The following is a 19698-nucleotide window of genomic DNA, read 5'->3' on the forward strand; positions in this document are numbered from 1 at the left end:
GGTGAGGGAACAAGTTCATTCTTCCATATATGATTGGGCATTTGGGAATGGATCTATGTCTTGATTTTTTTTTTTTATTTCCAAGACATGGGTTCTCTGTGCAGCTCTGACTGTCCTGGAACTTGCACTGTAGACCAGGCTGGCTTCACACTCAGACAGACCTACCTGCCTCTGCCTCTGCCTCCCAAGTGCTTGGATTAAAGGTGTGTGCCACCACTGCCTGGCATTTGTCTTGATTTTAAGAGGACAGGAAACCAAGCATCTCCTTAGGGACATTTTGGGAGAAAGGCAAACCTATATGTTTTCCTTCCCGGCACCCATAGTGGAGCCCTTCTGTGAGCCTCACGCCGTCCTTCCGACATCTCCCATCTGTCCTCTTGCTTCCTTTGTCTCCTTTTCTGAGACACCATGGCCACCTCCTTTTTTTCCTACCTATACAAAGTAACAAATTAGGCTCTTCTCCCCAGCACCACGGACAGGGAACCTGCAGCAAGGGTCCCTCAGAAGAAGTACCTGGAAGGAGTATTGCCTAGTTGCTGGGTATTGAGGACTGTGCCACAAGAAAAGACAAGAATTCCCAGCTCTGGGGCCTCAAATATGGCCCAAGGCTCAGTCCCCAGCACCTGTAAACTGGGTGTGGTACCAAATGCCCATAACCCCTGAACTCCTGAGGACCTGAAGTTCAAGGTTATCCTCTGATGCAATAAGTACCAGGCCAACCTGGATCATATGCAAGTATAATTATAAATATTTGCAAAGAGCCGATGGGTTCTCAGCAGTTTGGGGATACAGACTGAGTTCAAGGCCAGTTTAAGGTATATCCAAAAAAGAAAAATTCCCAGAACAGTGGGTCTCAATCTGTGGGTCTCAACCCCACTAGGTTCAATCAACCCTTTCACAGGGGTTGCCTAAGACTATCTGAAATATCCAATGTTTACATTATTATTTAAAACTGCAGTGAAATTACAGTTATGAAGTAGCAACAAAAATAATTTTATGTTGGGGTCACAACATGAGGAACCGTGTTAAAGCATCGAAACATTAGGAAAGGTGGGAACCTGTACTAGAATGACTTCAAAAGAGAAGAAGCGGATGACTATAGAGTGGGTAGGGGCCAGGGGGATGGTACTGTGTGTGGATATAGGTTAAAATGACCAATAATGGCTGCTGAGTGTGGGGTACTGACCCTTGTAAAATAGGGAGGTGATAGGGTAGGCAAGCCAGGCACTTAGCGTCTTGTTCTGGGATCTGTGTGGTGCCTACAGTGTTGCCTGGGGAGATCAGAACTTCAGTGAGGAGGAAGAAGGGCCTTTGGGGGAAAGAGATATGCTGTGCACAGCAGGGTAGGGAGAGCACCTAGCAGGGCTGGAGAACTCAGGCTCTCTAGCCTGCTGACTGATAAGTGTGTATCTGTCAGGCTTACATGACTGTGGGGACTGTCAAGAACAAACTCCTAGGCCAGGCTGGTAAGTAAGGAAAAGATGCTACCATCTTGGATTAGAATTTTCTCTGACAAGATAGTTTTCTCCTGAGCCATCAGAGGATTATAAGATATCCAACTGCATTGTTGAAGGGGGTCTCGTTAAGGCCAGCTGGTTGTACCTGCACAGAACACCTCCCCAGCGCACTGATGTTAGCAGAATCTAATATTAGTGGTCTGTTTGTTGTTTTGATATGGGGGTCCCAGTGTATAGCTCAGGACGGCCTTGAAATGCTGCACTCCTAGGATTCTCCCGATAGGTAGCCAGTCCTATAGGTACATACCATGACACACAGCCAGATGGGCATATGACTAACTATTGAACCATTGTGCTAGGGCAGGGAGAAGGCCCATAAGCAATGGGCCCTGTTCCTGGGGGTGGTTAAGTCACTGGGTCAGACGGGGCCTGGGAATTTTACCCAGCAGGGAGGGAATTCTCATGCTCATCTGAGGTTGGCAGCTAACACACCAGTTGACCCCTAGACTGTGGGCCTATTCATCACAACTATGACATTGTGGCCTGGTGTGTAGTTGGTGTCCAGGGAACACTGATTTTCCTGTCCAGTGGGAGGACTCAGATGTCTAGGCATGGGCAGCTGAGACCATGTCAGTTCCATATCCCGCCATCTGCAGGCATGGTGTCTTATGGGAGGTTTGGGGTCTGGTCTAGTCACTGCAGTGGTAAGCTATAGCTGAGAGTTTGCAAATGGATGAAAGGGATAGTGTGTGTGTGTGTGTGTGTGTGTGTGTGTGTGTGTGTGTGTGTGTGTGTGTAAGTAAGAGAGAGAGAGAGAAAGAGAGAGTAGAGTGTGTGTGTGTCAGTGACTGTGCTGGCCAAGGGTGGGCAGTAGATTTGCATGCCATCTGCTCTGGACTCCAGGGTCTTACTGAGTGAGGCTGGGGAAAGGTACAGGTAAGCTGACAGAGACATCAGGGTGAATGTGGGATTGGAGGACGGAGGAAGGAGGCTCAGTGCATGCAGAAGTGGCCGTCCGTGTTCAGAGGATCTTAGTGGCTCTCGCTTTTTATCCCAGCACTTGGGAGATAGAGATGGATCTCTGAGTTTGAGTCTAGCCTGGTGTATGGAGTGCATTCCTGGACAGCCAAGGCAACACAGAGAAACCCTCCCTTGAAAAGCAAAAGCAGCCAAGCGGTGGTGGCGCACGCCTTTAATCCCAACACTTGGGAGGCAGAGGCAGGCAGATTTCTGAGTTCGAGGCCAGCCTGGTCTACAGAGTGAGTTCCAGGACAGTCAGGGCTATACAGAGAAACTCTGTCTGGGGGGGGGGGGGGGGAGAAGGATCTTAGTGGTGGATCTAGGATCCAGGGGGACCCATCATCAGCTAGGTACAATGGACCAAAAATCCAGTAGGCCACAGGCAGCTCATGGCCAGCCCAGGGACCAGACAGAAGGACCAGACATGCCTAAAGCACTGTTATGGCCCCTCAGCCTGACGCAGCCTGTTTGTGACCCAAAGGAAAGACATTTGGGGCAGGGGAGAAACTGACAAAGAACATGACCAGGGCTAGCTGTGGTAACCAGACATGCAGAACACTTGTAAGCCCAGTCCTGGGGAAGCAGAGGCAGAAACACTGTTGCAAGTTCAAGGCTGGATTAGAACTTACCGTCTAGACCAGGCTAGCCCAGGCTACATAGCTCTACAGAAGACCCTCTCCAAACAAACAAATAAAGCATGCTCCTTCCTCTGGTATAAAGAGGCCCAGGATCAACTCCTGGTCTTTTCCTTCATTTCTGAATGCCTCTACAAGCCTTGTGTGACCTGTATGGAGAATGGAGCTAGGAATTCTTCTCTGAGCATGGGCTATCCCAGTGAAGGCAGTGCCCTTCCTTTCTAAAGAGTTCCATACATCGTAAGGTGTTTGCCTGACTTGTTATGTGTAGTTGTCCAGACTTCCCATCATGTGTCTTTTTTGTATGCCAAGGGACATGTATGAAGACCAGAGGACATCTCACCGGGGTCTACCCTTTCTTTCCACCATATAGGTTTTAAGGCCAACACGCAAGTTGGCAATCTCAGTGGCAAGTACGTTCATCTGCAGACACACTTTGCAGGCCCGGGTTGTTCTGAGAACCTAGAACTCCATGTGTAGTCCTTTGCCCTCTGGAGTCCTGACATTCCAGATGCGATCAGCTGTGTGTCACTAGGCCCTGCTTGTGTTGTTAGCGGTGCTGGTGATGTATTGGTTAGCCGCATGCGTGCTAAACAGGTAGTGGGCCATAGAGTCACCCCACCGTGACGTGGAGGACTCATTCCACGGGTGCTTCATATGCTTCTCTGTCCAGGTCCCCAGCAAGCACAAGGGACAAGGGACAGGTCGGGAGACGAACCTTCAGGGCTCTATGAGATGCCTCCCGTGCGACCACTGGACAGACATGCCCCAGAAGAGGTCAAGAGAGAGAGAGACTTAGTGTGTAGAAGGGTGCGGGACTCCGTGTGGATGTGGACCCACCGAGGCTTGTGTGAAGCTAGAGCAAAGGGCCCAAGGAGGGGAGTTTGCTCAGCTCGGGATGATTTGTCATTGCCTAATGAGATTAATGAGCCCTGGGGGCTGGTATGCAGCGGGTGCTGGGGCGCTCATTAGAAGCAGATGCTCATGGGAATGGGCGGCTCAACTAGCCAGGTGGTTTCCATTAATCTGTGGGCGTGGCCAAGGGTGAGGCCCGCTCTGTCTCTCCATTCCATTCTTGTTCCCACTAACGCTGGGGAGGAATGACACGGAGAAGCTGTCTTGGGCTCCAGAACAGCTGAAGCCCTGGGGGAAGGCTAGAGGAATCAAGGACAGCCCCTCTTGTTTGCCTCCATCAGTCTAAGTGCTGGGCCCTGTGTATGTGCTCAATAAACACCGGGTACCGTGTATGCGCTCAATAAACACCGGGTACCGTGTATGCGCTCAATAAACACCCATAGAGGGTTTCAGGAATCCTGCGAGGTAGTGGGAAGGTGAGAGTGTGAGACCATAATGGATTTCCCAGCCACAAGATCCTTTCCTTTCTTCTCCCAGCAACCTCTATACCTGCAGGGGTGGGTGTTCTGGCCAGTTTTGTAGGCAGCCTGTGCTTTCAAGTTGAACTCTGGAAACCTTGTAGGGCTCAGGGCAAGTTGCTGTGTGGCCAGCAAACCTATAATTTGGTTTTCAGACCTACAGGCAGGGAGGTCTGTCAGGGCTAGGAGGAGCCAATTCTATTCAACCCTACTCTGCCCGAACGCGTGTGAGCGCATACACACGCCGTCTCGCCAGCTCGCACTTTTAACGACTCTTAACATGATGTAATTTATATTGCCCGTTTAAAGTGTACAGTCCGATGGGCCCTGATATATTTCAGAAAATTGTGTAACCGTCGCTCTAATCTAATTTTAGAACATTTTCATCATCCACAAAAGAAAACTTGAATCATTAGCTGTCAGTCTCCGTGCCTCTGCCAGACCTAAGCAGCCGCTAATATCCTTCCCATCTTCATGGATTTGCCTGTTATGGCCATGTCATATAAATAGAATTATATAATATGTAATCTTTTATAACTAGATCCTCTCAGCACGGGTAACATTTTCCAGGTCCATCCGTGCTTTAGCAGTACTGGTTCCTCTTTGTGGGCAAATAATAAGTAGCTCATTGACTGAACACACTGTACTTTAAATCTTTTATTTATTTATACATTGATGGATTCCTGATACTTTCTTGTTCTAGGCTGTAATGATCGAGTTCTTTCAGGAACTTTCACCTGGCAGCCTTTTTGTTTTGTTTTGCGTTGGCTTCTGCTTATTTCTGGGTTTTGGAGACAGGTTCTGGATATATAGCTGTGGCCTGACCTTCAACTCACAATCCTCCTGCCTCAGCCTCCTAAGTGCCGGGATGGAAGGTCTGCGTCACCGCCTCGGCCAGCTTTGATATCTCCCTGCTGTACTCCCACACTCAGGTTCCGGAAAGGGCACAGGGCGTGACTGCCCTAGAAGTGTCCCTCCTCTTTTGCTGTCAGGGGTCCCTTCCTTCATGCCGACACCCATAGCAGGAGAAGAATGTGCCTGGGCTAGCGTATGATCGAGACTGGACAAAAGGTAATGGGGATAGGGACACTCCGTCAGTGCAGTGCCTCTTTCCCAGGTCCAGAGCTCTGTGGAAGCAGACAGGGAGTCACGCAATCCATATTCTAGAAACAGTTCTGTGTCCTTCAACTGGATACTTTAGCTTCAAGTGACCTCAGCTAATTAACTAATAGGTGATTAGCTTGGATAATCTGGAGCAAGGGTCTTTTTTTTAAGATTTATTTATTATTATATGTAGTACACTGTTGCTGTCTTCAGACACACCAGAAGAGGGCGTCTGATCTCACTACGGATGGTGGTGAGCCTCCATGTGGTTGCTGGGATTTGAACTCAGGACCTCTGGAAGAGCAGTCAGTGCTCCTAACCCCTGAGCCATCTCACCAGCCCCAGTCTTAAAAAAACAAACAAATAACAACAACAACAAAAAAACAGGATCTCACTATATAGACTAGGCTATCTCAAACTCAAACTGTTGAGGTCCACTTGTCCGTACCTCCTGAGTGCTGGGATTAAAGGTATGCACCACCATATCTGGACTGTTTTTTCATTGTGGGTTGGAACTCAGGGCCTACACATGAGGTGAGAGCTCTCCCAGTAACCCCCAACCCCAGCTCTGTGGCGCCAGGGTTCTTCAGCCCTTCAAAACCATGTGCCCGGTGTTAAGTGTAGAACATTCTTCTAGGGTGGGAGTCTCAGCCTTCATCAGCTTCTCCCAGCAGTATTAAACAGGAAGGATTCAGAACAGCCAATTGACAAGAGCCTTGGATTTCTAAAATATACAGCTCCTGGGGTAGCATTTCCTCCTGTCCCTGGGGAGGTGCAGCCCTGAGCCACTTCCCTTATTCGGGGACTAGAAGTGGCTCATCCCACTGGGCTGTCAGGGTTCAGCCCCGGAAGCATTTCCCCTGGCATTTGCCGCCCCCCACCCAAAACCTGGTGTCCCAGAGCTGGCCCACCCCCTAGGAAACTAACTGTAAGAGGCCATCTTGGTCACCTCTGAGCCCTACTTGAGGAAAGGGGAAGACGGCCTGTCCCTGTGGAAGCTGCCCTGCAGAGAGTGGCTCAGCTGCAGGAAACAGGGCAGGGAGAGGGGCTGGGGCCCCAGGGCTGCCTTGCTCCCATCTGCAGAGCATCAGTGGGGCAGGCGGGTGGGGTTCACGGGGTGGGGTGGGGTGGGGTGGGCTTGGGGGGGGAAGGAAATGAGAATAAACACAAGTGAGCAGAGAGGGAAGGGGCGGGGGGCTGCCGCCTCAGCCCCTTGGCAGCCCATGAAGGGAAGTGACACACAATGAGGAATGTGTTTCCCTCTACCCGCCCCTGCATGGGGGTGGGAGGCAGATCCCTGAGAATGGCCAGACCCCAGCAGAGGCCAGGGAGCACATGCTGGATCAACAGGAGAGGGTGGGATGAAAGGGTGGAGCCTGACAGCCAGAGGGGGTGGGGTGGGGGTACACAGGAAGGGCAGTCCTGGGCAGGGGGACTTACTCTGTCCTTTCGCCTGGGCATGCAGGGAATCTAGGGCCAGGCCAAGCCCTTGCACATTCTCAGCTTATGCCCAGCACTGGGCACCTCCCCACAGCTGGAGCTTTCTTTCTCTAGGGCGCTGAGCTCTGATATTAGGGGTTCCCTTCTTCCTTAAGGGGACTCACCATCGTCTGAGTCTTTGGTGTGTGTGTGGGGGGGGGGGGGGGGGAGCTAAGGTACAAACAGCCTGAAAGAAACTTCATCTCTGCCTCTGGTCTTGCCTCTTGTTTCTTTCCCTGACAGGGACTGCACAAACAGGCCCCCTGGTGGGACAGGACAGCGCCTCCCCATCCCCGACACCCATTTCCTCTTACCCAGCAGGGACATAGCTTAGTTAACTCTCTCCTGTCCATAATTCAGAACAGTCTCCAAGGCTTTTTAGCTTTGGCTGGGATGGCTGAACTTTGGAAACTAAGATGACCCCAAGTTGATGCCCCCAGATATCTTTGTCAGAGTTCTGTTGTCTTCCCCCAGGAGTGTCTTCACCCACTGCCTCCTAGCCTTCCAGGCTCCGTTAGGTAGGAGCTAAAGAGATGACCCTTAGTACAGCCTCAGTTTCAGTCTGTGTTAGCTTAGAAAAGGGGTTTGGTGAAGCCTTGGGTAGGTGGGTGGTGGAGCCTTGGGTAGGTGGGTCATGATCTGTAGCCCTCCCGTAGCCATGCACAGCATAGAGGATAATACAGAAGACCAGTAGGCAGGTACCCAGTTTGGCCCTTAGTGCAGAGGCCAGCCTGCATGGTAGGTCCTGGGCTGGTGCCATTAGATAGGCAGGTCCTCTTGGTTGGGGGGGGGATGGGGGGAGCGGGAACTTGCAGTGGCTGGGGAGGGGAGGAGAGGGAGGGTCAAGAGTTGTATTCCTGCATCAGTGGTGTCTGAGCCCCTGAACTGGGACTCAGAGTCTGCTGCTATGAGACTTATTGGTGGTACGTCCTGCTGTGACCTGCTCAGCCCTGGAGGCAGCTTCCTTGCCACCTCCTGACAGCAGTGGGGCTGGCAGGGGGTGGGGGCGGGAGGGTAGGGGGTGGGACTAAAGACATTGCATGGGTTTTATTAGCCCTGGGCCTCATCTGGATCCATGATTGGCAACCTTAGCTTGGAGCTGTACAGGGGCACAGCGAATTGCTCACCCACCAGACTTTCTGCCCTCTTCCTCACAGGAGAAGGGGGGAGAGGGAAAGGGAGGGAAAGGAGGAGGAAGAGAGGGAGAGGGAGAGAGCGCTATTGAATACAATAACTGGAAAACTCCCTCTGATGGCTAGTTATAGCAGTTTTCAAAGGCTTCCCAGAACCACCCTGTAAGGTCTAGAGTGGCTCTGTTAAACGACCAAGTCTTCTGTTTCCCAATGCAAAGCTTTCTCCCTGTTTCCCCACCCAAAGCCCTTCCTATCTCGTCTCTTGCCTCCTGTATCATCTCAGACATGTTGACATAAAGCACAGCTCTTGTCCCTGAGGAGTAAGATGTGGTTGGTTCTGAGCCACGGATGGGTAACCGGGGCCTAGTGGAATGGATTCCACTTGCCCTGAATGACAAGGAAGAGGTGACATAAACTTTATAGTCCCAGAACAAAGAAATCCATACCTCGAACCATTTACCAAGTTAGCGGAAAACAGGTAGGCATGACAGCCAAGTGAAGATGATCAGCTCTTCTGGGCCTCAGATGCTATCAGAGGGCATTCTTAGCTTTGGGTTATCTGCTAAGTCACAAAGGTCTTAGCTGATAGTCTAAAGGAAGTTTGGCTGAATACAAAGCGGCTATTAAGGGAACTAAAGATAGCCCAAGATAATTGTGGCTTTCCATTTGCAACACAACTCTCTGTCATCATTAGGCAAGCAGCTTGTGAATTAGTCCACAGGGGCTTCAGTACAGATTTGTTCTTTTTCACTGGACTTTAGCTTACAAACAGTTCTCTGAACAGTACCCTTTATTGGTGGCTAGAGAGGCTGAAGAGACCCGTTGGGTGGCCGTATAGGAAAGCAGATGTAGAAAAAAAGCCAAGCTCCACAGAAAGCCAGCATTCGGGGGTGACAAAATGCTCTACCCAAGGAGTAGGGAAGCCTTCAGACAGAAGTGTGAAGGTCTCCTCAATGCTTCCCACAGGGACCTGAGAAGTAATGTCATCAGCACAGTGCAGCCCGGAGCCTTCTTAGGTCTAGGAGAGCTGAAACGCTTGTGAGTAGTGCGTCCTGCCCACCCTATCCCCAGCCCTCTCTTTATCTGCAAAGAAATTCCCAGATACCATAAGCACCCACCCCCTAGGACCCACCCTGCCCTGTCCCTTCTCAGACACCTAGCCTTTACTCCGTACACTGGCTGTGTCCAACCCTGGAGCTGTTTCCAGTCTGCTGTGCCATTGGACCCAAGCCTACCGCGCACAGCGCACATAATCTCCAGCTGAGTGTCTCTCTCAGAAGAGAATCTTCATCCTGTTGTATCTGAGGACTTGCTGAATGTGTGTGTGTGTGTGTGTGTCTTTCTCTCTAGAGATCTCTCCAACAATCGTATTGGCTGTCTTACCTCTGAGACATTTCAAGGCCTCCCTAGACTTCTCAGACTGTGAGTGATAGGCCTTGGAGGGGGGAGGGGGGAGAGCTGTGGAGGAGGAGGGGAGGAAGAAGGCTGGGACATCATCTCCTTCCATCAATCTACTGGCTTGGCCCAGGGAGTCCCTAAGATCTGATCTCACCCTTCCCTGCCCTCTGCAGAAACATATCTGGAAACATCTACTCTAGTCTGCAACCTGGGGTCTTTGATGAGCTGCCAGCCCTTAAGATTGTGTGAGTATCTTTCCCGACACTGGAGCAGTCCCCTGGTCCCTTCCTCTGCCCAGAAGGGAGATACCTCGAACCAGGGGACTTGGAAGGACAAATCTCAGCCTTCCCCCTAAAGAAACTCCCAGATCCTGTGAGCAACCACGGCGTTACCTGCCCACCACCCTACACTGCCTCCTTCTCAACTCCCCAACTCCCATTCTCTATTCAACACATTGATTGGGGCTAAATATGTGGCCATTTCTAGCCCTGAGGGGTGAACATCATGCCAGTTGGCTAGGTAGATTACTAGAAACGCCCCCAAATTAGTCACGTCCTGGGCAGCAGGGCACACAGGTACCCAAGGTTATCTTCTCCAGGCCTTACCTGCTTAGCTTCATCCCTGGGAGCCCACACAGGGTCTTTATACCTGCCCTGCAGGGACTTTGGTACTGAGTTTCTGACCTGTGACTGCCACCTGCGCTGGCTGCTCCCCTGGGCCCGGAATCACTCCCTGCAGCTGTCAGAGCGCACACTCTGTGCCTACCCCAGTGCCCTGCACGCCCACGCCCTGAGCAGCCTCCAGGAGTCCCAGCTCCGATGTGGTGAGAAACCTGTCCCAGGCCCCAAAAGCAGGTCCCTCAGGCACAGGTCAAGGCTCTCTGGGCTACGGACGTGGTTATATTATATATGATGACCATGTTTTCCAGGCCCCAGCTCCATGGGGTGACCCTCTACCAGCATGCCTAAACCTCTTCTTGGTCTGTTTGCTTGCCTATATTTTCATTGGTTTTCCCTTCTGGGTAACACCACCGTATGCTTTTGTTTCCCTTTTCTCTGGGAGGATTCATTCTGACTCCTTTCAATCCCAGCCAGAGATCACTAGGGGCAGAGGATCTGGGCCTATTCTGTGGGATCCCAATCTTATGATGTTCTGACAATTAAGGCACTGACTGGAGCCACTCACAGACATAGGCTCACGTGTGCATGAGCTCAGATGTCATCCCCGATGTCTCATGCACAGAAGGGGCCCTGGAGCTGCACACACACTACCTCATCCCATCCCTGCGTCAAGTGGTGTTCCAGGGTGACCGCCTGCCCTTCCAATGCTCAGCCAGCTACTTGGGCAACGATACCCGCATCCACTGGTACCACAACGGGGCCCCTATGGAGGGCGATGAGCAGGCCGGCATCGTCCTTGCAGAAAACCTCATCCATGACTGCAGCTTCATCACCAGGTACAGGCTCTGTTGTCCCTTTCTAGTAGAGGGCATGGAGATGGATAGCCACAGTCACCACTGCCCTCCAGATATGCTCCTGGGAGAGGGAGAAGTGGGGAGTGGAAGAGGGGGAGAGGGAGATTATAGAGAGCTGAGATGCCATCATCCATGGTCTGGATAGAGTTTAGAACTAAATCCTCACTGCCTTCTGATTGGAGGGGCTTCCGCAGTGGCTGCAGTGCCCCTCCAATCAGAAGACAGTGAGCGTGTATGCGCGTGGACCTCTCATTCCTAAAGCAAGCACAGCTGGTGTCTGTCCCAGGACAAGGCGTAGGTAGATGGGCCATCCAGGGGGCGTGGAAGGGAGGCACAGCTGGGCCTGAGAGCGATCGATCGCCAAGTGTCTCAGTTTTCTTTCTGTTGCTGTGACAAACAGCATGTCCACAAGCAACTTGGGGAGGACAGGAAGGGAAGTCAGGGCAGGAACTCAAGCAGGGTCGGAACCTGGAGGCAGGAACTGAAGCAGAGACCATGGAGGAACACTGCCTCCCGACTTGCCCACCCCCCATGCTTTCCTAAACATCCCTGGACCACCTGCCCAGGAGTGACCCTGCCCACAGTGGGCTGGGCTTTCTCACATCATACAGGAATGAAGAAAATGCTCCCGTGACAGAAGCAATTTCTCAGTTGAGGTTCCGTCTTCTCAGATGACCCTACCTTGGGTCAAGTTGATTAATAATGATAATAATAATTGATGGTGATGATGATGATAGTGGTGATGGTGATGATGTTGACCAGACCACAAAGCCAGCTCCCCTTCCTCCCCTGCAGTGAGCTGACCCTGTCCCACATCGGCGTGTGGGCCTCAGGTGAATGGGAGTGCTCCGTGTCCACGGTCCAAGGCAACACCAGCAAGAAAGTAGAGATAGTAGTACTGGAGACGTCTGCCTCCTACTGCCCTGCCGAACGGGTGACCAACAACCGCGGGGACTTCAGGTTGGCTGCTTCTGCTTTATAAATGGCTGCTCCCCAAGCCACGCCCCCCGAGAGCACAAATGACCAGGGGCACACACTTGCTTTCTTCCTCCAGTCCCAAGGTCTCCCCGTTTTTGTCACTTAACCCACAATCCTGCTGTTACATCTCAGGCAGAGGAGCATCTTCTCTTTGGGTCCTCCCACTTTGCAAAAGCTTTCATGGAAACAGTGTCACATGCTAATGTTCTAGAGGCCCTCTGTATGGAGGGCCGGTATTATTCCTTATACTGTAAGCTAAGAATACCAAATAATAATAATAATAATAATAATAATAATAATAATAATAATAATCAGCATATTGTCCAATTAGTGGCAGAACTTGTCTGTGAACCCAGATCCCTGCATTACACCTCCACATGTTGCCTGCAGTAGCATTGTCAGAAAAAAAACTGAAAGAAAGCAGAGCTTGGGAACCCCTTAAAGTCTCCCAGGACACCCTTTACTGAACTCTTCACTAAGCCCCGGGGGTCTAGGGTCACCGTCCTGGGCTGGGATTAGGAGGGGAGGAGGATTGGGATTGTCTCAAGGAGCCTTGGCCATGCCAGTTTCCGATCTCTACCGCTAGGTGGCCCCGAACCTTGGCTGGCATCACGGCTTACCAGTCCTGCTTACAGTACCCCTTCACCTCTGTGCCCTTGAGCGGGGGAGCCCCAGGTACCCGAGCCTCACGCAGGTGTGACCGAGCTGGCCGCTGGGAGCCAGGGGACTACTCGCACTGTCTGTACACCAATGACATCACCCGGGTGCTCTACACCTTTGTGCTGGTGAGGCTGGGGCACCCCCCCCCCCAACTTCGATTCCTGGAATTGGCTGGGATGGGGCTTGATGCCTCGTAGGGGAGGCTGTACCTCGGTTCTCGGGTGTGCATGAAGAGTGGGCACAGGTGCCAGGCATAGTGACAGATGCCTTCTGTCCCAGCACTCAGGAAGCAGAGGAAGGTGGGTCTCTTGTGAGTTCAAACCTAATCTGGTCTGTGTACTGAGTTCCAGGATGACCAGTTCTATAGAGAGACCCAGTCTCAAAAGGAGGTAACAGCAAGAACTAAGGGATGGCACCTTTTCCTTATCCCTTGGTGTTTGTCTTCCCCAGGGTCAGGCCTCTCCGCTCTCCTCTGTCTTCCCCATCCACCATCACATTGGCTCACAGCCTCCCCGTCCTTAGGATAGTGGTGCTCCACTTAAATAGCCTAGAGTTGTGATGATCAGGGACTCAGTGTACACTTTTGGTCATAATGGTCTCAGTAGATGGTCTTGGTTCTTCTCCTGGGTTGGCCCTGGGTTCGGAGGCTAGTTCTAGAACAGAAAGGGGAAACCAGGCTGATCTTCTTCCCTCCCCCAATACCCCCAGATGCCCATCAATGCCTCCAATGCACTGACCTTGGCCCACCAGCTGCGTGTGTACACTGCGGAGGCTGCCAGCTTCTCAGACATGATGGACGTGGTCTATGTGGCTCAGATGATCCAGAAGTTTCTGGGTTATGTTGACCAGATCAAAGAGGTGAGATTCAATGTATCCTTTGGGCCCCCTGGAAGCAATCCTCCAAGGCCTCACACTTGCTGAGTCCCAAATACTATCCCTGACCTTAGTAACGGCCCTCCCTCCCTCCCTCTCTCCCTCCCTCAGCTGGTAGAGGTGATGGTGGACATGGCTAGCAACCTGATGCTGGTGGACGAGCATCTTCTGTGGCTGGCCCAGCGAGAAGACAAAGCCTGTAGTGGCATTGTGGGTGCCCTGGAGCGAATCGGAGGAGCTGCCCTCAGCCCCCATGCCCAGCACATCTCTGTGGTACCGTAGGTTGGCGTGGGAGGGACCCATGGGGGGGCTAGCACTGGGGGAGGGGTTCATAGAAGGGAAGTGCTTCCTCCTTCCCGGGACAGGGGCCACTGTGTAGCAGGCTGGGGTAGCGTGGTGGCAAACACAGACATGATCATGGACTGTTGGCCGCGATGGTGGCGTGGTCTGGGCCTTCCCTGCTGGGGGCTGAGATGAGGGTTAGCTGGCAGAAGGAAATAGGAGCGTAGTGGGCGTGAGTGCAGGAAAAGGGAGGCTTGGTCCAGGGTGGACAGCACTTTCAGTGGAATGATGAGTGCCAAAGTTGACTGAGGGGCAGTGACATCTCTAAACTGGTAGAATGAATAAGCATGGTAGAGCATCTCTATATAAGATGTTGGGCTAGATACTTGGGGACATTTAGGGGGTGCATAGACGTGGACCCTGCTTGACAACTGAGGTTTCGGGCAACAGAAATAGCAGGTAGAAAAGATAGGGAGCATACGGGTGCAGCGATGCTTCTGAGAGAGAAGGAGAAAGCCTGAGACCGGAAGACGCACGTGTGTGCATGTGCGTGTGTATGTATGTGTGTGCATGCACAGCACAAGTGTGCATATAGGTGACTCCATGGCACACGTAAGACTTTCCATGCTTTGAAGAGACAGTGAAGAATAAAGGATAAAGGGAGATCTGAAGCAAGGAAATGTGTGGTCTTGGGCAGAAGACCTATATATCTCAGACACTGGGTGACAAGTTCCCTGTCCCTAGAACTCAAGGAATGTGGCATTGGAGGCCTACCTCATCAAGCCTCACAGCTATGTGGGCCTTACCTGCACGGCCTTCCAGAGGAGGGAGGTGGGCGTGCCGGGCGTCCAGCCAAGCAGCCCTGGCCACGATGTCCCCCTGGAGCCCGAGTCCCTAGCTGACCAGCAGCTTCGGTTCCGCTGCACCACTGGGAGGCCCAACATTTCTCTGTCATCCTTCCACATCAAGGTGGGCACCAGGGGAAGGGAAGAGGGTGGGCGTGGGAACCAGAAGCTGAGGAGGGAGGGTGGTACTGAGAAGCAGGGTGGAGGTGGGACGCACAGGCGACAGGAAGGGGCTGGGAGAGAGACATCAAAACCCAGGGATGCTGAGTATCTCTGAGGACCTCCTATGTCCCCTCAGAATAGCGTGGCCCTGGCCTCCATCCAGCTGCCCCCCAGCCTGTTCTCAACCCTTCCGGCTGCTCTGGCTCCCCCAGTCCCTCCAGATTGCACCCTGCAACTGCTGGTCTTCAGAAATGGCCGTCTTTTCCGCAGCCACGGCAACACTTCCCGTCCCGGAGCAGCTGGGCCTGGCAAGAGGCGTGGTGTGGCCACCCCAGTCATATTTGCAGGAACCAGTAAGGGACTAACTTCCTGCACGTCTGTCTTGTCCCTTTCACCTCCGTGTCTCCCCACTCCCATCCCCCCACCCCCGCTGCCCTGGTTCAGTTAGCAGAGGACATCAGAAACCTTACCAGTTTTCAAGGAAGGGCGGGGATGGAGATAGGTCCTATAGGAAGGGATTGGTGGAGATTAAGCTTTAAATGACATGACTCGACATCGCAGACAAAGAGCAGTTTTAAACTCTAAGCATTTGACACATCAGAAAGCCTACAAGCACGAAGCCTCACTTCCTTTCCCTCCATACCAAACCCCTGGCTTCTCGCACCGACCCATGGCCCCTGGTCAGGTAAGCAATAGTGCATGAGCGCATCCTGGAAACAGCGCTACGTGATACATGAAGGTCATGGCCTGCCCCATAGAAGCTGCTGTCTCCCTGAATAGTGGAGTATTTGAATAATACTCCCCTATTATTCCAATCAGAGGCTCCTTAGATCCATAAAGCAGCGGCCCTGCTGAAAAATGTCCAAAAGAGCAAGACAGCCGTGGCATCGCGTTTAGGGGTAGGACTGACAGAATTGACCCCAGGGGGTAGTCAGAACTTCCAGACACAGCACACAGGCTAGAGACTAGAGCAGGGGGGATAACTGGAGGGAGGAGGGATACACTTGCCTTGTTGGCGGTTTTGTCCCCAACACTGTAGCCCCGGCCTTAATTGGTCTGTCCCATCAAGAGCAGCTTTTCCTTCACTGCCTGCCGCCCGCATGTGTCTTTCCAAGGCCCTCTTCCCTTCTGTCTTCCAAACCCTGGTTTCCTTGCCCGGCCCCCTCCAGCCACAGTGGAACCCACACTGTCATCAGGTTTGCCCTCTGAAAAAACCTCTAGACACAGCAGAGCCCCTTCAGACACCACTGGTTTATCATAACAGACCTTCCTCTGCATACCATGCATGTGTGCCATGAAGGTGTGGCCGTCACTACCCCTACCCCAGGATCCCTTCCCGTTCCTAAAATGGGCTCTTTCCAGTCTCAGTGGGAACACTTGTTAAGTACCTAACATGTGCCAGTTTCTGGTGGGCTGAGGCGTACTTGGGCACAGACAGTTGTGCTTGTCCCCTTAAGGGTCCACACTTCGGCTGACAGGCACCTAGCAAGCTGTTAGAAGTGGTGTGGCCTGTCTGTCTCTCACTCTCTGCTATCCTGCACCCAGGCTGTATCCAGCTATGTCCCCAGGTCAGCAGTCACCCTGCATGCTCTGGTCACTCTCAGCAGCCCTCCTGACAGCTCCGTGTCTCTCCATGGACTTCCTTGTCCCTGCAGGTGGCTGTGGTGTGGGAAACCTGACTGAGCCAGTGGCCGTTTCACTGAGGCACTGGGCGGAGGGAGCTGACCCCATGGCTGCCTGGTGGAACCAAGACGGACCTGGAGGCTGGAGCTCCGAAGGCTGCAAGCTCCGCTTCAGCCAGCCCAACGTCAGCTCCCTGGACTGCCAGCACTTGGGCAATGTGGCTGTGCTTATGGTGTGTATGGTGGTGGGGGATGGGGGGGAAGAATGTAGAGATGCGGGGGTTGGGGAGAGAGAGGCAAGGAAATATGTGTGGGAGGTAGGGACTGGGGAACTTTGATCAATTGGAGCCACAAGAAAATACACAAAAGGGACAGCAGCCTTGCGCTCTGCTGGTGTCGGGGTTCATGGGAAATGACCCTCTGGTCTCTTCCGTTCCCCTCCATCTTTCAAGAGGGATCTGGAACCGCCTAGCTTTGGCCTCAGGCCCTTTGATTTTGGGTATGGGTTGTTTGGTTGGAGTTTTTATTGTTCTCTTGTTTGTTTTGAGACAGGGTTTCCCTGTGTAGCCCTGGTTGTCCCAGAACTCACCCTGTAGACCAGGCTGGCCTCGAACTCAGAAATCCGCCTGCCTCTGCCTCCAGTGCTTTGATTAAAGGCGTGCGCCATGGCCATTTGGGTGGTTTCTGGTTTTTGAGATGGGATTTCTTGACGCCCAGCCCACTATATAGCTGACCTTGAACTGATGATCCTCCTGCTTTTGCTGCCCAAATGCTAGAATAATGAGCGTGTATCGTATCACTGTGCTTATCTTGACCTGAATTCTTCTAGTTGAAAAGCAGCCTGGGAACACATCTAGTCAGTCTTCCTTCACCCCGTTCCTCACACAACTTTTGCTGGTTCTGGGCAGAGACACAGCCATATCACAGACAATCTTCCTCTTGAGTTTTCGTTTTTGTTTTTTATGATTTATTTCTTTTTATTTTATGTGCACCGGTGTCTTGCCTGCGTGTCAGTGTGAGGGTATCAAATCTCCTGGAACTGGACTTACAGATGGTTGTGAGCTGCTGTGTGGGTGCTGGGACTTGAACTCAGGTCCTCTGGAAGAGCAGCCAGTGCTCTTAACCATGACCCATCTCCCCAGCCCTCATAACGCTTGAGTTTTCAACTGGGCATCTGAAAAGGTGACCCCAGAAAGGCAGAGGATGGACAGCCAGTGCTCCCCGAGGCCAGCTCCTCACACTGACATTCTGCCTACCAAATGGACTGAAACTTTCAGACGTGGGGTCAAGGCCGGCAGGGGTCAAGACAAGGGAAAGCGGCTTAGGGACAGATGGGGACAGCTCAGTCCTCTCAACCCCTCTTTCCCAGGAGCTGAGTGCGTTCCCGCGGGAGGCCGGAGGCTCTGGGGCTGGGTTGCATCCTGTTGTGTACCCCTGCACGGCTCTGCTGCTGCTCTGTCTTTTCTCTACCATCATCACGTACATCCTCAACCACAGGTGAGGGCTGCTCCAGCGAGGAGGGGGGTGGAGAGGGCTCACCATGGACAGGCAGATGTTTCTCTTTCAAGCAGGTCCACATGACCTGACCAGGCCCTGGAGTTGGAGAACCTATATTGGGGGGTGGGGGTAGAGAGATGAAGGACTGCTTCCCCCTTACCTAGAGCACATTTATATACGTGCTCAGAGAGAACGTGTCTTCCTCTTTTCGGCTCCCCCAGTGGTCTTGAGACCCTGTGGGAGGTTGGATGGCTCATTCATAAGAGACTCTGTTCTGAGGCAGCTCCATCCACGTGTCCCGGAAGGGTTGGCACATGCTGCTGAACCTGTGTTTCCACATGGCCATGACCTCTGCTGTCTTTGTCGGGGGCGTCACTCTCACCAACTACCAAATGGTTTGTCAAGCGGTAAGAAGGAGATTGGCACTCTAGAATATAGAGTGACTTCAGAGGAGTAGGGGAGCAGAAGAACAGTAAGGTGCACGGGATTAGCCCCCTGGTTCCTCTGTTCTCTGTGCCAGCTTTGTGGGGCTGGAAAGAGGTGATATGGAGACTAACAGGAATGATCAGGCCAGCTTCGAGATCACCTAAGATGGGGCTAGGTAGGGAGTGGGGATTACAGTGGGGAGAGGGCTTGTAGCAGCCAGACAGCCCCGCCTGGGCCCTGGAGAATCCCTAGGGTGGGGGAAAGCCCTGGATGGAAGCAGAGAGGACCCCGCCGCCGCCGAGGACCAGTGCGATGAGTTCCCCCGTGGGCCGCTGGAGGCGTGGCAAGAGTGAGAACATGCTTGGCCGTTGACGTTCCAGGGTGTAGCCCAGTCAGCAGCTCAGGTCGCAAGCCTCAGTGCCTTGACCTTGTAGGTGGGCATCACTCTGCACTACTCCTCGCTGTCCTCGCTGCTCTGGATGGGGGTAAAGGCTCGAGTCCTCCACAAGGAGCTTAGTTGGAGGGCGCCCCCTCCGGAAGAAGGGGATGTGGCCCCGCCCGGTCCCCGCCCCATGCTCCGGTAAGTGCTTACACCTATCAGCTGTTGAGAAGGGCCTCAAGACAGGTGTGGCAAAGCCCCGGTGGGTGGGGGTGAGCACGAGATCCCTGGGCATCAACCTCCAAAGGGGAAGAGGCAAGCGTCTCAGGCATAGAGGGTAGGGAAGGAGGCGGCGGCACCGGAGGACTTTGGGAAAGGATACTGAAAACTTCCCTCACTCGGGTTGCTTAGGGGTGGAGAGAACGGCTTTGGTTCTTGTTCCTTAGAACAGTTCTTGGCCAAGCTCTGAAGAAGCTGGCCCAACCTTTAGGGGTCTTATCTCCCTGCCCCATCCCTCCTCCCCAAATCACACAGATTTCAAGAGAGCAGAGGAAAAGACAGACGTCAGTTTGAGGGTTCTGAGCACCTGGTTCCCTTATCTCCAGCGGTTCATCACTCTAACCTTCCAACCCCGTCTCCCCTCCCCCCAGGTTCTATTTGATTGCAGGAGGGATCCCCCTCATAATCTGCGGCATCACCGCTGCGGTCAACATCCACAACTACCGGGACCACAGTCCCTAGTGAGCACCACTCCCTCCTGCCTCAACACCACCATCTTCCTGCCCAACCTTCACACCAGCCCCATGCCTGCTGTTCCGCCCAGCCACAGAGCCCCTGCATGCTGACAAGTCAGGTCCTGCCCCTCATCGGCCACCCAGCCTGTGCCCCACCTCCGGGGCTC

The 19698-nt window shown here is 52.9% G+C and overlaps 1 protein-coding gene across 2 annotated transcripts in view; it reads left to right on the forward strand.

The window, feature by feature from the left end:
* Adgra2 (adhesion G protein-coupled receptor A2) overlaps positions 1-19698 on the forward strand; it is a 39434-nt gene that overhangs the window by 16612 nt on the left and 3124 nt on the right. For both annotated transcript variants that reach the window (XM_052162436.1, XM_052162437.1), the window contains exons 3-18: positions 9168-9239; positions 9552-9623; positions 9773-9844; positions 10259-10422; positions 10842-11055; positions 11869-12033; positions 12638-12836; positions 13420-13569; positions 13696-13857; positions 14611-14835; positions 15010-15226; positions 16529-16728; positions 17865-17992; positions 18276-18399; positions 18853-18998; positions 19448-19537. In XM_052162436.1, the coding sequence (XP_052018396.1) occupies positions 9168-9239; positions 9552-9623; positions 9773-9844; positions 10259-10422; positions 10842-11055; positions 11869-12033; positions 12638-12836; positions 13420-13569; positions 13696-13857; positions 14611-14835; positions 15010-15226; positions 16529-16728; positions 17865-17992; positions 18276-18399; positions 18853-18998; positions 19448-19537 (2400 nt within the window). The remainder of the gene's footprint in view (positions 1-9167; positions 9240-9551; positions 9624-9772; positions 9845-10258; positions 10423-10841; positions 11056-11868; positions 12034-12637; positions 12837-13419; positions 13570-13695; positions 13858-14610; positions 14836-15009; positions 15227-16528; positions 16729-17864; positions 17993-18275; positions 18400-18852; positions 18999-19447; positions 19538-19698) is intronic.

The sequence above is a fragment of the Apodemus sylvaticus genome, chromosome 18, assembly GCF_947179515.1.
Source record: "Apodemus sylvaticus chromosome 18, mApoSyl1.1, whole genome shotgun sequence".
NCBI classification, from domain to species: Eukaryota; Metazoa; Chordata; class Mammalia; order Rodentia; family Muridae; genus Apodemus; species Apodemus sylvaticus.